This window comes from Pteropus alecto, unplaced genomic scaffold (assembly GCF_000325575.1).
Source record: "Pteropus alecto unplaced genomic scaffold, ASM32557v1 scaffold276, whole genome shotgun sequence".
NCBI lineage: Eukaryota > Metazoa > Chordata > Mammalia > Chiroptera > Pteropodidae > Pteropus > Pteropus alecto.
The window spans coordinates 2,770,955-2,784,942 of NW_006438074.1; the positions used below are offsets into that span (position 1 = coordinate 2,770,955).

Consider the following 13,988-nt stretch of genomic DNA (forward strand, 5'->3'; position numbering starts at 1 on the left):
TTATGGTGGCTTCTTTTTATTTTAGTTTGCTAGCATTTTATGGGATACTCTGTTTGCTCTGCTGTAATGGGAAGGAGCTGGGACAGAGAGAGAGAGAAAAAAAACAAACCCTGCAGAGCCTGGACTGCTGATCTACAATAGAGGGGAGGTTGATGGGCAGGAATGGAGACACAGAGCAGAGGCAGAGTAAGAACATATTCACGAGAAGTATAGACATTAAAAACATATATTCTTGAGTGCAAGGAATTCTCAGGAATATATTTTTCTTATGAATAATAGTAAACTAATTTATTACGCCCCTCAGTACCTTCCCACGTACCTCTCAGTGTTCCGCACCCTACTGGAGGCATTGTTAATCCATTGCTTATAAGCAAGACTCCAGGATTCAGGGTCTCCATGGGAATGAGGCTATATGTGACATAGGCTTAGTACGAAAAGAGGGGACAGGAGCAGACAGAACCTGGCAGAAATGATAAAGTAGGCCACAAAGTCATTCATCATGTTTTAGCGGTACTTCCAGTGTTGTCTTCAAATAGATCTCTTTCTAGAGCTTAGAACTGGAATCTAATGTCTTCAAGTGGCTTGGCATCGAGAAATATTTCAAAACTTTCATTTACCGAAAGCACATAAACTTTCGTTTTCCACCAGTAAAATTTTCTTTCTCACTAATGAAGGACAATTTGCATTTGTATCTCATTTTGTAATTTTCAACATGCTACATCTGTTGTCCTTACAGAAAATCTGAGCTAATTAAACTAATTTATTTGTAACCTCCCTTATTCCAGATAAAATTTGAAGTAGTTAACATAGAAACATAAAGTTCAATAGAATAAAAAAAAAAAAAATAGGTGAGGATGTTGCATTGAAGAAAAAATAAAGATAGATGAATAAAGCCAGTAGGAAGGCAGCTCGTTTTCCATAAAGTCATTTGTAGTTGCTAGATCTGGGCTATATCAGCCAGAAAAAGAGAGGAAAACTTTGTTTATAAAAATAACATGGTCATTAGATTAAAAAAATAAATGCTCCGGATCAGTTTATCTGGGTCCTGAGACCCCAGAGAATTTTCACAACATGTTCTTGTGAAAGGACCCTTTCATGGATGGGCTATGCTGCTGACCTCCGGTGTCAGAACAACAGTAGGTTGCTCTTCATCGTCTCCTAGAATAACCTGCTCGGTAAAGCTTACGGGATTATACCAGGATGCACTTTAATAAAAGCAATTTTCCAAGGGGTAAAACAATGCAGTTCAGGTTCACAGCCCCCTGATGGCTGGACAGAATCCAAAGATAACATCCTGGAACGGGTGGACTCGGTTTTTCAGGCATTCATTTGTGAATATTTCTTGTAATCCAGTGTTTTTAAATGTGCAGCAGAGAACTCTGGGTTAGATACTTGACCATGAACCTGAAAATCTATGAGTTGGCTCAGACAGAGCCAACAGGACCTTGGAGAAGCTCATGATAACCAAGGTCATGTGGTCAGTCAGTGGTGGAGCTGGTACTAAAGCCAGAGTCTAGGGCTCTTTCAACCATTTCATCTCTCTTTTCTAACTTAAATAGAATTCTGTTGCAGTTTTAGTGAATATTTTAAACATCCATAATGTACTCCCTACTTAGATGTTAAATTCTTAGAGGAAAGAAAAAATTCACTATGAACCTGAAGTCTCATCCACTCTGAACTTGGGGGTATCATTCCTGAGCACGTTTCTGTTCCTTTACCACATGTTTAAAATTTACATAAAGTACATAAATGACTTCTTGGTATATCAGTTTTTTTGCACTTGCTCTTTCCCACCCACCACTTTATAGTTTTGATATATAACCTCGCTGATATTGGTCATTCGTTCATTTCAGCTATAGAATAGTCTTCCCTTGTGTGAATCAACCAGTTTATCCTTTCTCCTACCAATGGGATTTGAATATTTTTTTTTTCTGTTATAAACAGTTCTGCCATGAACATTCTTGAACATGTCTCCTTTTGTCTATGTGCAATTTTAGGGCATTTTTTGGTCAGTAGAAATTGATTAACTCACCAGCAGTTGCTGATCCTACCTGAGTATAGAGTCCTCCTGGGAGAACCTTGCACCCAAAATGCTGTTTGGATCCCTTTGTAGCCAGCGCTGATTTGCCCTCAGTGCGCCTTCACTGCCCTCAGATTCCCTGTATGTCTCTCTGGTCATTTGGTTCAGATTCTCGGCTATGGCCTGTTTCACGTATTGTTCATTTCTCAAGGACCCTACCCTTCGCTTGCTCCCCCTGCTCCCAGCAGATTACCTTCTTATTTTCCTTCGAAAAATGAGGTCATCTGATGAGAGCTCCCGGAATCCTCTCCCAAACTTCTCAGCATTTCTACCCAGACGAACAGTGAATATGTTTTGCGAATCACAAATCCTTTGTGGAACGAATGGAGGAACACATTTTTAAAAAAGTTTCTCAGACCCTAAATTAGAACTTTGTCTTAATAAGAGCAACACTACCTCTAAAATCACCGATTCACTCACATACCCTCCTATTATACAGTACATTGTCCTGTGAAGATATAAAATGAAAAAAAAAAATGTCGATTCTGTTTGCAACTGCTATTGTGAAACCTTTTATGTGCTTTAACATAAAATTCATCTTATGGTGCATTTCTAAAAAAAAAATTCAATTATCGGTTTCAGTTTTTTTTTTTTCCTTTTCTTTCCTACATTTGCCAGTTCTTCCAGGTTCCACTTTTATGTTTGTTTTGATTTCTTTTTTTCATTCTTTGAGGCTCTCCCCTGAATATCTGGTAATCTTTGGTTGTCCACTCATATTTAAGAGTAAGGAATGAAGAAGCCGTTAGTGAAATTTCACAGTAGAAATTTGGCAGAAAACTGACCTTTCTATTCAGGAACCCCAAATATCAATATCTGGAGGTTTTTTTCCTAGGGGCTTTTACTTTCTCCAGAAAAAGATCCTCTGAAATCCAACATGTGGGTGGAACTAGGGGGGTCTGGGGAATAGGTCTGGCTGCCAGTACTCTTGGAGTAGGTGCTGGGAGGTGGTAGGGAGGGTGAGGGCTGGAGGCCCTATCGTTGCTTTGTAGACCTGCCTAAAATCTAGCTATCAGCCCTGATTTTCAACATACTCTGTTCCATTTGTTTTCATACCCATGTCTAATCCGTAGCTTCTTCAGTATCTCTTGCTTCTATGTCCCAGATCTCTTAGGGATTCCTGAAAGAAGCGGGTTGCAAAGCTGGAGTTGATAGGGAAGACTGTAATCTTTGGTAGCAATTTAGGAACAGAGTAATGGAGTTACAGAGAGAAGTGGTGACAAAAGGCATGACGAGATATATATGGGAAAAAAGAAACCCAAATCATTGTCAGTACTTGTAACTTAAAGTTAACTCCAGGGTTTTTGGGAGATTGGGGACATGGTGGTACCAAAGGCACGGAACATTTGCTGGGGGAATTATGAGCTGTAGAAAATGTGAGTGTGGCGTGCAAGGGCAGAATTTCTAGGTTAAAATGTGCTGGCGGAAATTAAAAATAATTACTTTCTGAGTGCATGCTTTCTGGATTGGTGCTGATTTAACACATAAGATTTTGTAGCGCTGGACATTTTCCTTAAGTTTTTTTTACCCTTCATTTTAGTACTATGACTAGCTTTTACTTTTTACTGCTGATTAAGAAATAGAATAATCCTGACAAATTCATTTCACAAATTATAATAAAGAACGTTTATATATTGTAATACATCTCCCATAGTAAGCACTCAATAATGTTAGTCGTTACTGTCATTTTTTAGTTTCTTGTGTTTGTTCATTGAATTCCAACAACCACCTGTAAATAATGTCATTCTCATTCTGTAGCACTGCACCCTGCGGTTCAGAACACTTGGGACTTGGTCAAGGCCAACAGAGGGCTCTTTTAGGGAATTGGCTACATTCAGTCAGAATGCTTTTATCATGGTCGAGGTAGGTGGTTTAGTGGCTCAGTTTGTATTAGCTGAAGAGTGACATTGCTTCGTTGTGAGGCAGCAAGCACAGTGGTATCATAGCCAGAGTATTGTTATATGTTTGTTTCCCAAATGTGTAGTGATAATGGATAGGAATGATTTTTCTCGCATTTTATGGTGGTCATTAGAAAAAATAATGTGCCTGAAAAGAGATAATAGAGTAGACTTTAAAAATCATCTGGTGTGGGAGTTTGCACCGATTGCTTCTGGTCAGATGATGATGAAGAAATAAGTAATAACAGAGTTAGGAAAAGTTAATGGAAAAAAGACGAGGACACTTATTGTAAATGTGTCACCAACTTTCTTCTGTGAGCTTGTAAGCAGATCAAAGTTAACAACTGTCAGTTGCAAGGAATAGCTCTATAACTTAGCTGACAGAAGGGAGAGCCTTCAGATGTCCTAGGTGGTCAATAAATAACAGCTGAAGAAAAGACAAAAAGGAGGGAGGCACCCCAGGGAAAAAAGTTAACATTTAAATCACCATTAAAGAAGTAACTGAGCGTACTTACTACATCCCGCTATGTTACACCTTCTGATCAGCCTTTGAAGATAAGATAGAGATGTCCCTTTCTCCCTGTTGACACAGTGATTTCGCCAGTGCTATAAAATTGGCAGGGCTTGTTAGCAAACTACCTAATAATCAGAAAATAAGAGACTTGTTGAGCTACCAAAAAGGCTTTAAAGAGACTTTTCCAGAAATTTTTGACAAACTCAGAGAATTTTTCTAATGTTTTACTTGTGTCAAGAGAGTATTTTTTTCCTTATGAAGAAGAAGATACAGATATAGATTTCATAGCATATGGATCATAGAACTGACCCTGAACCAAATAATACCTTAGTTCCCATTGTCATTTAGTTAAAATAGAAACAAACACATTTTTCTTACTGTAGCAGAATTATGTATTCATCTGAACAATTTAAAATTCAGATAAGTAAAATGAATAAAAAATTCATTTAGAATTGCTTTCATTAGCAATAATCTCTATTCAGATTTCATTTTGAGTTGAAAAAAATTCTAATACTACAAAGTAAATGCCAAGATTTCTTTAAAAAGGGGAAATTCTCTAGTGTTTTGAGATTTTAGAGATACCAGAGACATATTAAGATATATTGCATAAGCAAACCACAGTTGTTTCAAAATAGCTTATGCCATTTGTAAAAGCACGTATATTAATATACATGAATTTCTAAAACGTCATTCCATACGATTCCACTTGATCTTAGAATCTGTAATGCCACTATATTAATTCTTTGCCCAGTCTTTGGTTATGTACCTGAAGATGGTCCATTATTCACTTGTAAGACTAGTCTAATTTATTTTCATTCTAAAGCAAATGAGATTTGTTACAGAATTGGGTGTAACTTTTATTTGAAAAGGAAAAGTAAAGCTGTGAGGAGCACTGGGGAAGGGCTCTACTGCGCTGATCCTCCCTGAGAAAGCAGCTGTTGTGCTCCGCATGGGGAAGTCTGAACACCAATGATAGGATGGCCCTCAGGGAGGCTGGTTGATAAGCTCTTTGGTTTTGGCCGAGCCTTCATTCTTTTTTTTTCAGTAAACAAATAATTATTATATATTGTTGACTTTTTGCCAATAAATTTTCATTGTTTAAAATAACCTCTCAGGCAAAGTTATTCTTAAGTCTAGACATTTTTTTGACTAATACTAATTTTTTTCAACAACTTTAATATACAATTATAATGAATCCCACGTACCAGTTTCTCACAGGAACATTTCTTGATTCTCTGGTTGTCGATTTATTCTCTATTGCTCTATTTTTATTTTTAATATAAATAAGGCAAAGTGAAATTCTTTCCTCTACATTTATTACCTTTTATTTGATTAATATTGAATGGTGATGAGTGGCTTTCAGAGATATTCTTATTGAATTCAAGGTGTTATCTGAATAATGCTAATAAGACTATTTGGGGTGAAAAGCTGTTTATAATAAGTACACTCCTGACAGTCACATCTATTTCCAGCTTCAGGTTGATGGGGGCACGCCTTCTCCTTTGTTTCCATAGAATGTTCTGCATATATTTCTTAGAGGATTTTTCTCAATATTCTATTGATTTGTCATTCATAGAAGATTGAATTCCTTGACAGCAGGGTCTAGCACATAAAAATCCTTGTTAAGTAAATGAGGAAAGAAAGAATAAATGAAATCTGGGCAGTTTCAGCTAGCCCTATGAGGTATCAACTTGTATTGGTGAAGAACATGGAGTATGAAACCAAAACCACCTTGGTTCAAATCTTAGCTCCATCATTTATTAGCTATGTGTCCATGGACAGCTGTATATGACATTCGTGTATCTCAGTTTTGTCTTTTCAAATATGGGGATAATTATAGTACTTAACTCATACAGTTGTCATAAAGATTAGATGAGATTATATATGCAAAGTGCTTCGAATGGTGCCTGTGTATTGTAAGTGCTATAAAAATGTTTATGCTCCTACCGTTACTACCCTTTTTTATTTGTTTGTTTAAATAGTCCGAGCAGGGAATAGTGGGTGCCCTTAGGAAATTCATTCTGGAATTCAGTTTGTTTCCTGACATCATGAAGTGCTCTCTGTCTTTGCTTTGAGTTTAGTAGCCCTTGGGTACAGGAAGGGGGAGTGGAGATCCTCAGTACATCAGAAGCTGAGGATATTTTTACCTTTATCCTTCTTCAGGCTGCACAGGCTCACCTGAACTAACAAACAGCGTTTTATTTTGGTTTAGAATCCCACCAACTCAGTATAGTAACACTATCGCATCAGGTGGTCTCTGATTCCTCTTAATTCAGAGGATAAAACAATTAATTATTAATTAATATACATAGTTTATTTGGTGGGTAAAATCTTCAACAACAGAGTGATCCATGGGAGAGATAATAGAAGGGGTTGTGGGTGCTAAAAAGAGAGTGGGGAAGGCAAGATAGAAATTTTAAAGTCTACCTGTAGGATTAACTGATTAGTGATTTTAATATGATTGTATCTAGCTGGTGCCTCAAGTTTATTTAGTTTTTAGTTCCCCCAACATTTTGTTAATGAAGAATTTCTAATATGTAGCAAAGTTAAAAGATGTTACAGTGAACACTGATATCCCCAACACGTAGATTCTACCATTAACATTTTGCTATCCTTGCTTGACCACATATCTGTACATTTATTCATCCCTCTCTTTATCCTCTAATACATTTTATATTTTTATATATTTGGTTAGGTTTATTTTGATAAGAAAATCATCATCTGTATGAGAGAAGTCAATGTTTTATTCTCAACCCCCAAGATACTAATAGTGGCATACACATGCATGAAGCAATACTTTTAGAGTTGCAGAGTAAGAATTACTCTTACTGGAAGGATTTTTTAAGAGTCAAAGTGGGGAAAGAGAAAGAAATGTGTAGGGAGAAAGACAAGTACTTGGGAAAATAATTCATTCTAACAGATAACCCGTTAAACATTCTTTCAATATAGTATTTTTTAGTTTCACTTTATAGGCTATGCAGGGTCAGCTCTTACTGTTCTAGTAAATGGTAACATTTATGGAGCAGAAAAGGAATTAAGCTAGATAAAAAACTTTAAAGAAAATCTTTGCCGGGTGAAGGTTGACAAGAAAACACACAAAGACTCCTAAGATACCAGTTTGTGTCAACTGTGCTTCCTCTAGACAAGATATGGAATCTAACCGTGTAGCTTTCCTTTTCACCACAGATGTGAAATCCACAATGCTGGCTTTTTTGGAGTTCTGCCAGCAACTCCAGTGAACATGAATAGGTCCCAGGGCAAAATCTTGATTATGATTCAGAAAAGAAGGCGTAGTCACTTTGTTCCTCATGAACGAAGGAAATTCTAGAAAACTCTGCTGCTTTTGGAGGGCAGGTTTTGGTTTCAGTTACTCTCTGGTGATACATGTTTACTGGAAATGCAAAGCAGCGGACTTACTAATGAACATTTATCCCTTTTACTTTTAGTTCATTTCTTTAACTGATATGGACATGGTGTAATCTCCACTGAATCAAAGGATGGCATCCAGTCCTGTGCTTCCCACTGAAGATGAACAGGTTTCCTTGGGCATCGATGATCTCCATATTTCACTGCAAGGTAATTAAGATTGAGTCGGATAACACCCATAGCAACTGTGGAAACCTTACCCTCCCTCGTCTCTTCACAAATTTCATCGCTTCCTGTCTCTCTTATGTATTTTTCCAATTGTAGAACTTTTTAATATATTACTTAAATGTTTTTATTGCTAGCTCACTTCTCTAGAAACTAAGGAATACCTGGAAGGAATTTGGTATCTCAGTTTTTCACTCTGAGTGTATTTTATTTGTAGTGAAAATTGAATTAGTTAACCATAGTTTGCTTGGTATTGTTTGTACTTGTTTTACATCTTTATGCATAGCCTCTTTTAAATGTACATCCTCTTTTGCACTAATAGAAAGGAATAGTAAAATTATGAGTGAGTGTTGACATTTCAATCATGTGAATCATGTGTATATTTATGCAGAGTAAGTAGTCTGTATTTTTTAAGTGCTTTAGTGGAGTTTGGCAATGTTTGTTTTGTACTTTGAAAATTCATTAGCCACTAGGCTTTCTACCTTTGTTGATAAAGCAAATCTTGGAGCTGATTAAAGTTAGTTAGTGTACCAGAAATACGGCTATGGCAAGTCTTTGCAAATTTTTTTTGTAACTGTATGTTAAAGTAATGTTAAGATTATGAACTATGGTATTAAGCAACATTCCTAGAATGTTACTTAGAAGCCATAGATTTTGAGTCATTTATTATTTTTATTTCTAATTTTCTTTATTAATTTTTAATTGAGGTATAGTTGACATACATTATATTAGTTTCAGGTGTGCAACATAATGATTTGCTATTTCTTTGTATTGTGAAATGATCACCACAATAAGTCTGGTTAATATCCGTCACCATACATATTTACAGAATTTTTTTTGTGATGAAAAGTTTTAAGATCTACTCTCTTAGCAACTTTCAAATATGCAATACAGTATTATTAACTATAGTTGCCATGCTGTACATTACATTTATTTGAGACATTTATGATAAAATCTCAAAATGACTTTCTGATATTTTCTTTTTAATTAAAAATGTTTTGAATGATGAGATTCTTGACTTTGAAGTCAATAGCTATTGCAATAGACTCTACCTGTATGTATCAGGCCTTTAAAATATATTTTATTTTATTATTAGTTTCAAGTACATTGATTTAGACATATAGTTTATGAAACGATCTCCCTGATTGCTCGTTCTTTCCTCTGGCTGTACACCTAGCCATTTCATTAATGCTGACTGTATTCGTTATGCCGTGCTCCCCATCCCCGTGACCATATATCAACTACTAATTTGTACTTCTTTAACCCTTCATCCCATTCTCCCAGCCCCCCAACCCTCTTCCTCATTGGCCGTCACCAGATTGTCCTCTATATTTGCGAGTCTGTTTTTGATTAGTCTGTTCTTTTTGTTCCTTAGATTCTGCATATTAGTGAAATCATATGGTATTTATTTTTCTCTGTCTGACTTAACTTCACTCAGCATAATAACCTTTAGGTCCATCCATGTCATTGCATGGTAGGATTTCATTTTTTTAATGACTGAGTAATATTCCATTGTATGTATGAACCATAACTTCTTTATCCAGTTGTCTGTTGATGGGCATTTAGGTTGCTTCCATATCTTGGCTGTTGTAAATTATGCTGCCATGAACATAGGATAGGGGTGCATAGATCTTTATGAATTACTGTTTTGATTTTCTTTGGATAAATACCCAGGAGGTATATCCAAATACCAAAAGGTATATCCATTTTTAATTTTTTGAGGAACCTCCAGACTGTTTTCCATAGTGGCTGTACCAATTCGCAGTCCCACCAAGAATGTATGAGTGTTCCCTTTTCTCCACATCCTCGCCAACACTTGTTTTTTGTTGATTTATTGATGATAGCCCTTCTGATAGGTGTGAGGTGATATCTCATTTTGGTTTTACTTTGCATTTCTCTGATGATTAGTGAACTTGAGCATATTTTCATATACCTATTGGCCATCTGTATTTCCTTTTTGTATCAGACTTTTAAAAATAAATATGTAATTTATGTAGACTAAGAAACATAATATGTTGACAGGTAGTACTTTAGGTAAGAATTTAAAAAATTCTCTACATTTTTTATAGTATTATATAATATTCATAAATAGTTGAAATCACATTTTCATTTAACTGAAAAAAATCAGTGCCCTTATTTTTCTCTGAAATTTTGGTGGCATGCGAATAGTAACTCATGTAACCTAAAATATATCAGGAAGATAGTGCATCAGTAAATAGATAAACAAATTTATTTTTTCTTCTTTTAAAAAAAAAATAAATTTTTTTTCAACAGTTGACATTCAATATTATATTAATTTCAGATGTATAGCATAGTGGTTAGACATTTATATAATTTATGAATGATTCTCTTGATAAGTCTAGTACCCCTGACACCATATATAGTTACAGACCATATGATAAAACTTTGATAAGTCTCGTACCCCCAACACCATATATAGTTACAGACCATATGATAAAACTAATTTCCTGGTTCTGTCACTTGCTAGTTCTTTGAACTTAGACAAGAGACTATCTTTTTTGAGTCAGTGTCCTCATATTTAAAATGTAGATGATAATGCCTATGTTGCAACTACATTTTGAAGATGAACAGTAGTGCATGCAAAAGGCTTAGTGCAGTACCTGACACAGAGTAGAAGTTCAATACATGCATTGTAATTTCTTTTTATATGTTTACGGTGACAATCTTTGTCTCAAAGGATTTCTTGCCCACAAGCACACACCTAGAGTAGGAACTGCATGTTTGATAGGAAAACATTATAAACCAGAAATCTGTTTTTTGCTGTTTTCTTTTTGTTTGTTTGTTTTGATATCTATTCCAGGACTCCCCAACACATGTGAGATGAAGTCTAGACTTCTTGATGTGGCTCACAGGCTCTTCCTTCTGGCATTTACCTTTCTCTCTGCCCTCATCTCCTGCCTCACCCCACAGGTATACCCTGTGCTCCATCCCCATAGCTCCCTAAGGGGCCATACTCCCCGTCCTGTGTGCCTCTGTTCAGGTTGTACCCCCCGAAGCTCCCCTGCCTCTTCTTCCCACTGGGAGAAGTCCAGCTTATCCATCCCTCATCTACCCCTTATCAGTCTCAAAGTCAGCCAGACTCAGCCTCCTCCTGAGCCCTGCGCTCTCTTTGGCTGAGATTCACATTTCCTTTTCTGTTCTCCTATAGTACCTATTTTAGCACTTATAGCGTTATAGTTATTATAGTTAATATTTTCTTCCTCAGTGCAAAGTGTGCTCCAAGACTTTTATGTACATGCTCTAGCTTACATAGCACTCTTACATACATTATCTCATTTGATCTTCACAATTGCATTGTAGGGTAGATATTTTTATCTTCAAGGCACAGGGAAGGAAACTGTGGCTCAGGAAGATGGAATTACCTTCCCAGGGTCAGATACTAGTGAGCAGCAGAGCTGAGTTCGACCTGGAAGATAGTTTTCTTTCCACTACACCACACCCCCTGTGACACATTTTAAAGAACGATTTGAAAGAGGGAATTTCCCTAACAACTTTCTCTGGAAAATCCACTTAAATCTTAGCCTTATCCCAGTTAATCCATAGCAAACTTTTATAGCCAGAATATGGTCGAGCAGCTTCAAGTAACATTAATGATCTCAGTTTCACAAGTAGCTCAAAATAATTAGCAAATTACTGAGAAATGAGTGGTTTCTATTCGCGTGTTTTGAATCATATTAGGTTATAAATCTGCTTTACAATAGGAGATGAGTATGGGATGTTTGCAGTGGAAATGTGATGTACATTCACTACCAGCGTGAATGATCTTCTTTCATGATGTATTTAGAGGATCATGGTGCTGGATGCATTGTTCTATAGTGACAGAGGTGGAAAGCTAATACTATAATGTGGTGAGAATGACACTGGGCAAGGGATGCTCACATTAGCCAGGTACCCTCTGGGATACCAGCCAAGAAGTCCCATGACTATAGAATGAAAGCTTAATTGTGAAATGAATAGATTTCCTTAAGTTAAGTTCTTTATTGTTTTCAGCAAATTTATAATAATTCTTTCAGCCTAGTTGTGGGGAGCGGGGAGGGAGGGAGATAGAGAAAGGAAAGAAAAGAGAGGAGGGAAGGAGGAAAGGAAGGAGAGAGGAAGAAAGGGAGAGAAGAAAGAAAAAAGTGAGGAGGAAGGAAGGAAAGAAGGAACTTGTATATATTTCTGAAGGTAACTTGGTTTCATAGCAGGATTAGTTATTTAGGAAAAAATTGATAGAACATAGTATGTGCATTAGCAACTACTGAGCTGCAGGCTTTTGGCAATAGTCTTAAAAGCATTCGGCTTTGTATGCTATGTAAGCAGCCTTGTATTTCACAAAATTCACATGTGCTTAATGATCCTTGGAGTAATATGAGAAAAGAGATTTTATGTAATGTGAGAGGCTCAGGATCACTGCTCATAAGAAAGTTTTTCCCCCTCATTTCAGAACCTTATTTAGATGCCTCTTTAACTTATGATGCCTACTTTATTTTAGCCAAAACTTATCTAAGATGAGACTATTCTGGCCATACCCTGACTCAGAATAATATCCTCAAGAAAAGATTAAAATACCTGCATGAAAATGTGGCGATTCGTTGTTGATATGCTATGAAAAAAGATATCCCGTGCGTGCAGGGCCTTCAAGGAATCAGGCCTAAGGAATCAGGAAGTGCTTTGCTGAAATTCATAGAGCAGGACAATAAACAAGTTACTTCATCTTTTTGCTCATCTTTTGTGTGATCTTGAGAAAATGTCTTTATGAAGGAATTTTCGAGGGCCCTTTTTGTAGGGAGATATTTATGTTCTCTGAGTCCAGTGAGGAGAATAGCACTGAACTGATTGGATCGTTGGGAGGAGAAAGGAATAGCATTTGTGAATTTGAAAATATTAATGTAAAAATGTAATTTAGTGCATTTTGTACTACTATGGGTGGTCTATATTTTAAATGAACTTGATATATGAAAGTTCAGGCTATTAAAACCGATGACTGTCTTTAAAAGTTATTGCTTTACCTGGGTGTCCATTATAGAATTTCTTTAGATCTTTCCATTGGATTTCTTTCCTGGCAAAAGAATAGGTGCTTCCTTTCCTTTTATCCCAAGAAAATAGTAACTGCATGTTTTGTTTGAAATAACATCTCTCCTAAGCTCTTCAGGTGGGAAGGATATGTTCAGGGAATAATTCTTTGAAGTATTGGATTGATATGATTATGTGAGCAGTAGAGGATCAAGATAGATAACTATCACAGAATTTTCAAGTTGAAAGGGACTTTCTTTGCCATTCAATTTAGCGTGAGACCAAAGTAGGAATCCCTTCGGAAATATTTCTCATATTAAGATCCTCGAGGGAATTGAATTCAAACCCAAGAAGTTTGGGGATTTTGATTTTAGGTAGTTGATAGCTATTGGGTCTTGAGAATGATAATATAGTATCTGGTCAGAGGTCAGAGTTGTGCGTTAAGGAGATTAACCTGGTTTTGAGGCACAGGAAGACTCGAAAAGGGCGAGAGAGTAGCGTTGGAGGAACCAGTATGAAAGCTTTGCAAATGTCTGGATGTTGAGCTGTGCTCGCCTGGATTAGAGTTACAGCAGTGAGTATGACAATCTGAGACAGATATGAAAATCATTAAAGAGGAAGACTCAGTAGGACTTTGCAACTATTGAACATGGATAAAAAGGTAGAGCAGCTCCAAGGTTTAGAAGCTGAGCTGCTTAAGATAATGGTGGTAGCACATAAAACGTCCAAATTATTAACTGTGTTTATTTAGTGTGCTTTCATTTAGTATTTTAATAGCAGCAAATAATAAGGCCATTCAATATTATTTTATATCAATCTGCTTAAAATGAATTGTAGATAAAAGATACCATTTATAAGGAAACTCATGAGAACTGCTTCTATGCCAGGGAAA

At 36.4% G+C, this 13,988-nt stretch overlaps 1 protein-coding gene across 1 annotated transcript in view; it reads left to right on the top strand.

The window, feature by feature from the left end:
• Positions 1 to 13,988, top strand: part of SYNE2 (spectrin repeat containing nuclear envelope protein 2) — a 272,180-nt gene that overhangs the window by 32,066 nt on the left and 226,126 nt on the right. The window contains exon 2 of the mRNA XM_025049097.1: positions 7,936 to 8,065. Coding sequence (XP_024904865.1) covers positions 7,987 to 8,065 — 79 coding nt within the window. The 5' untranslated portion in view covers positions 7,936 to 7,986. The remainder of the gene's footprint in view (positions 1 to 7,935; positions 8,066 to 13,988) is intronic.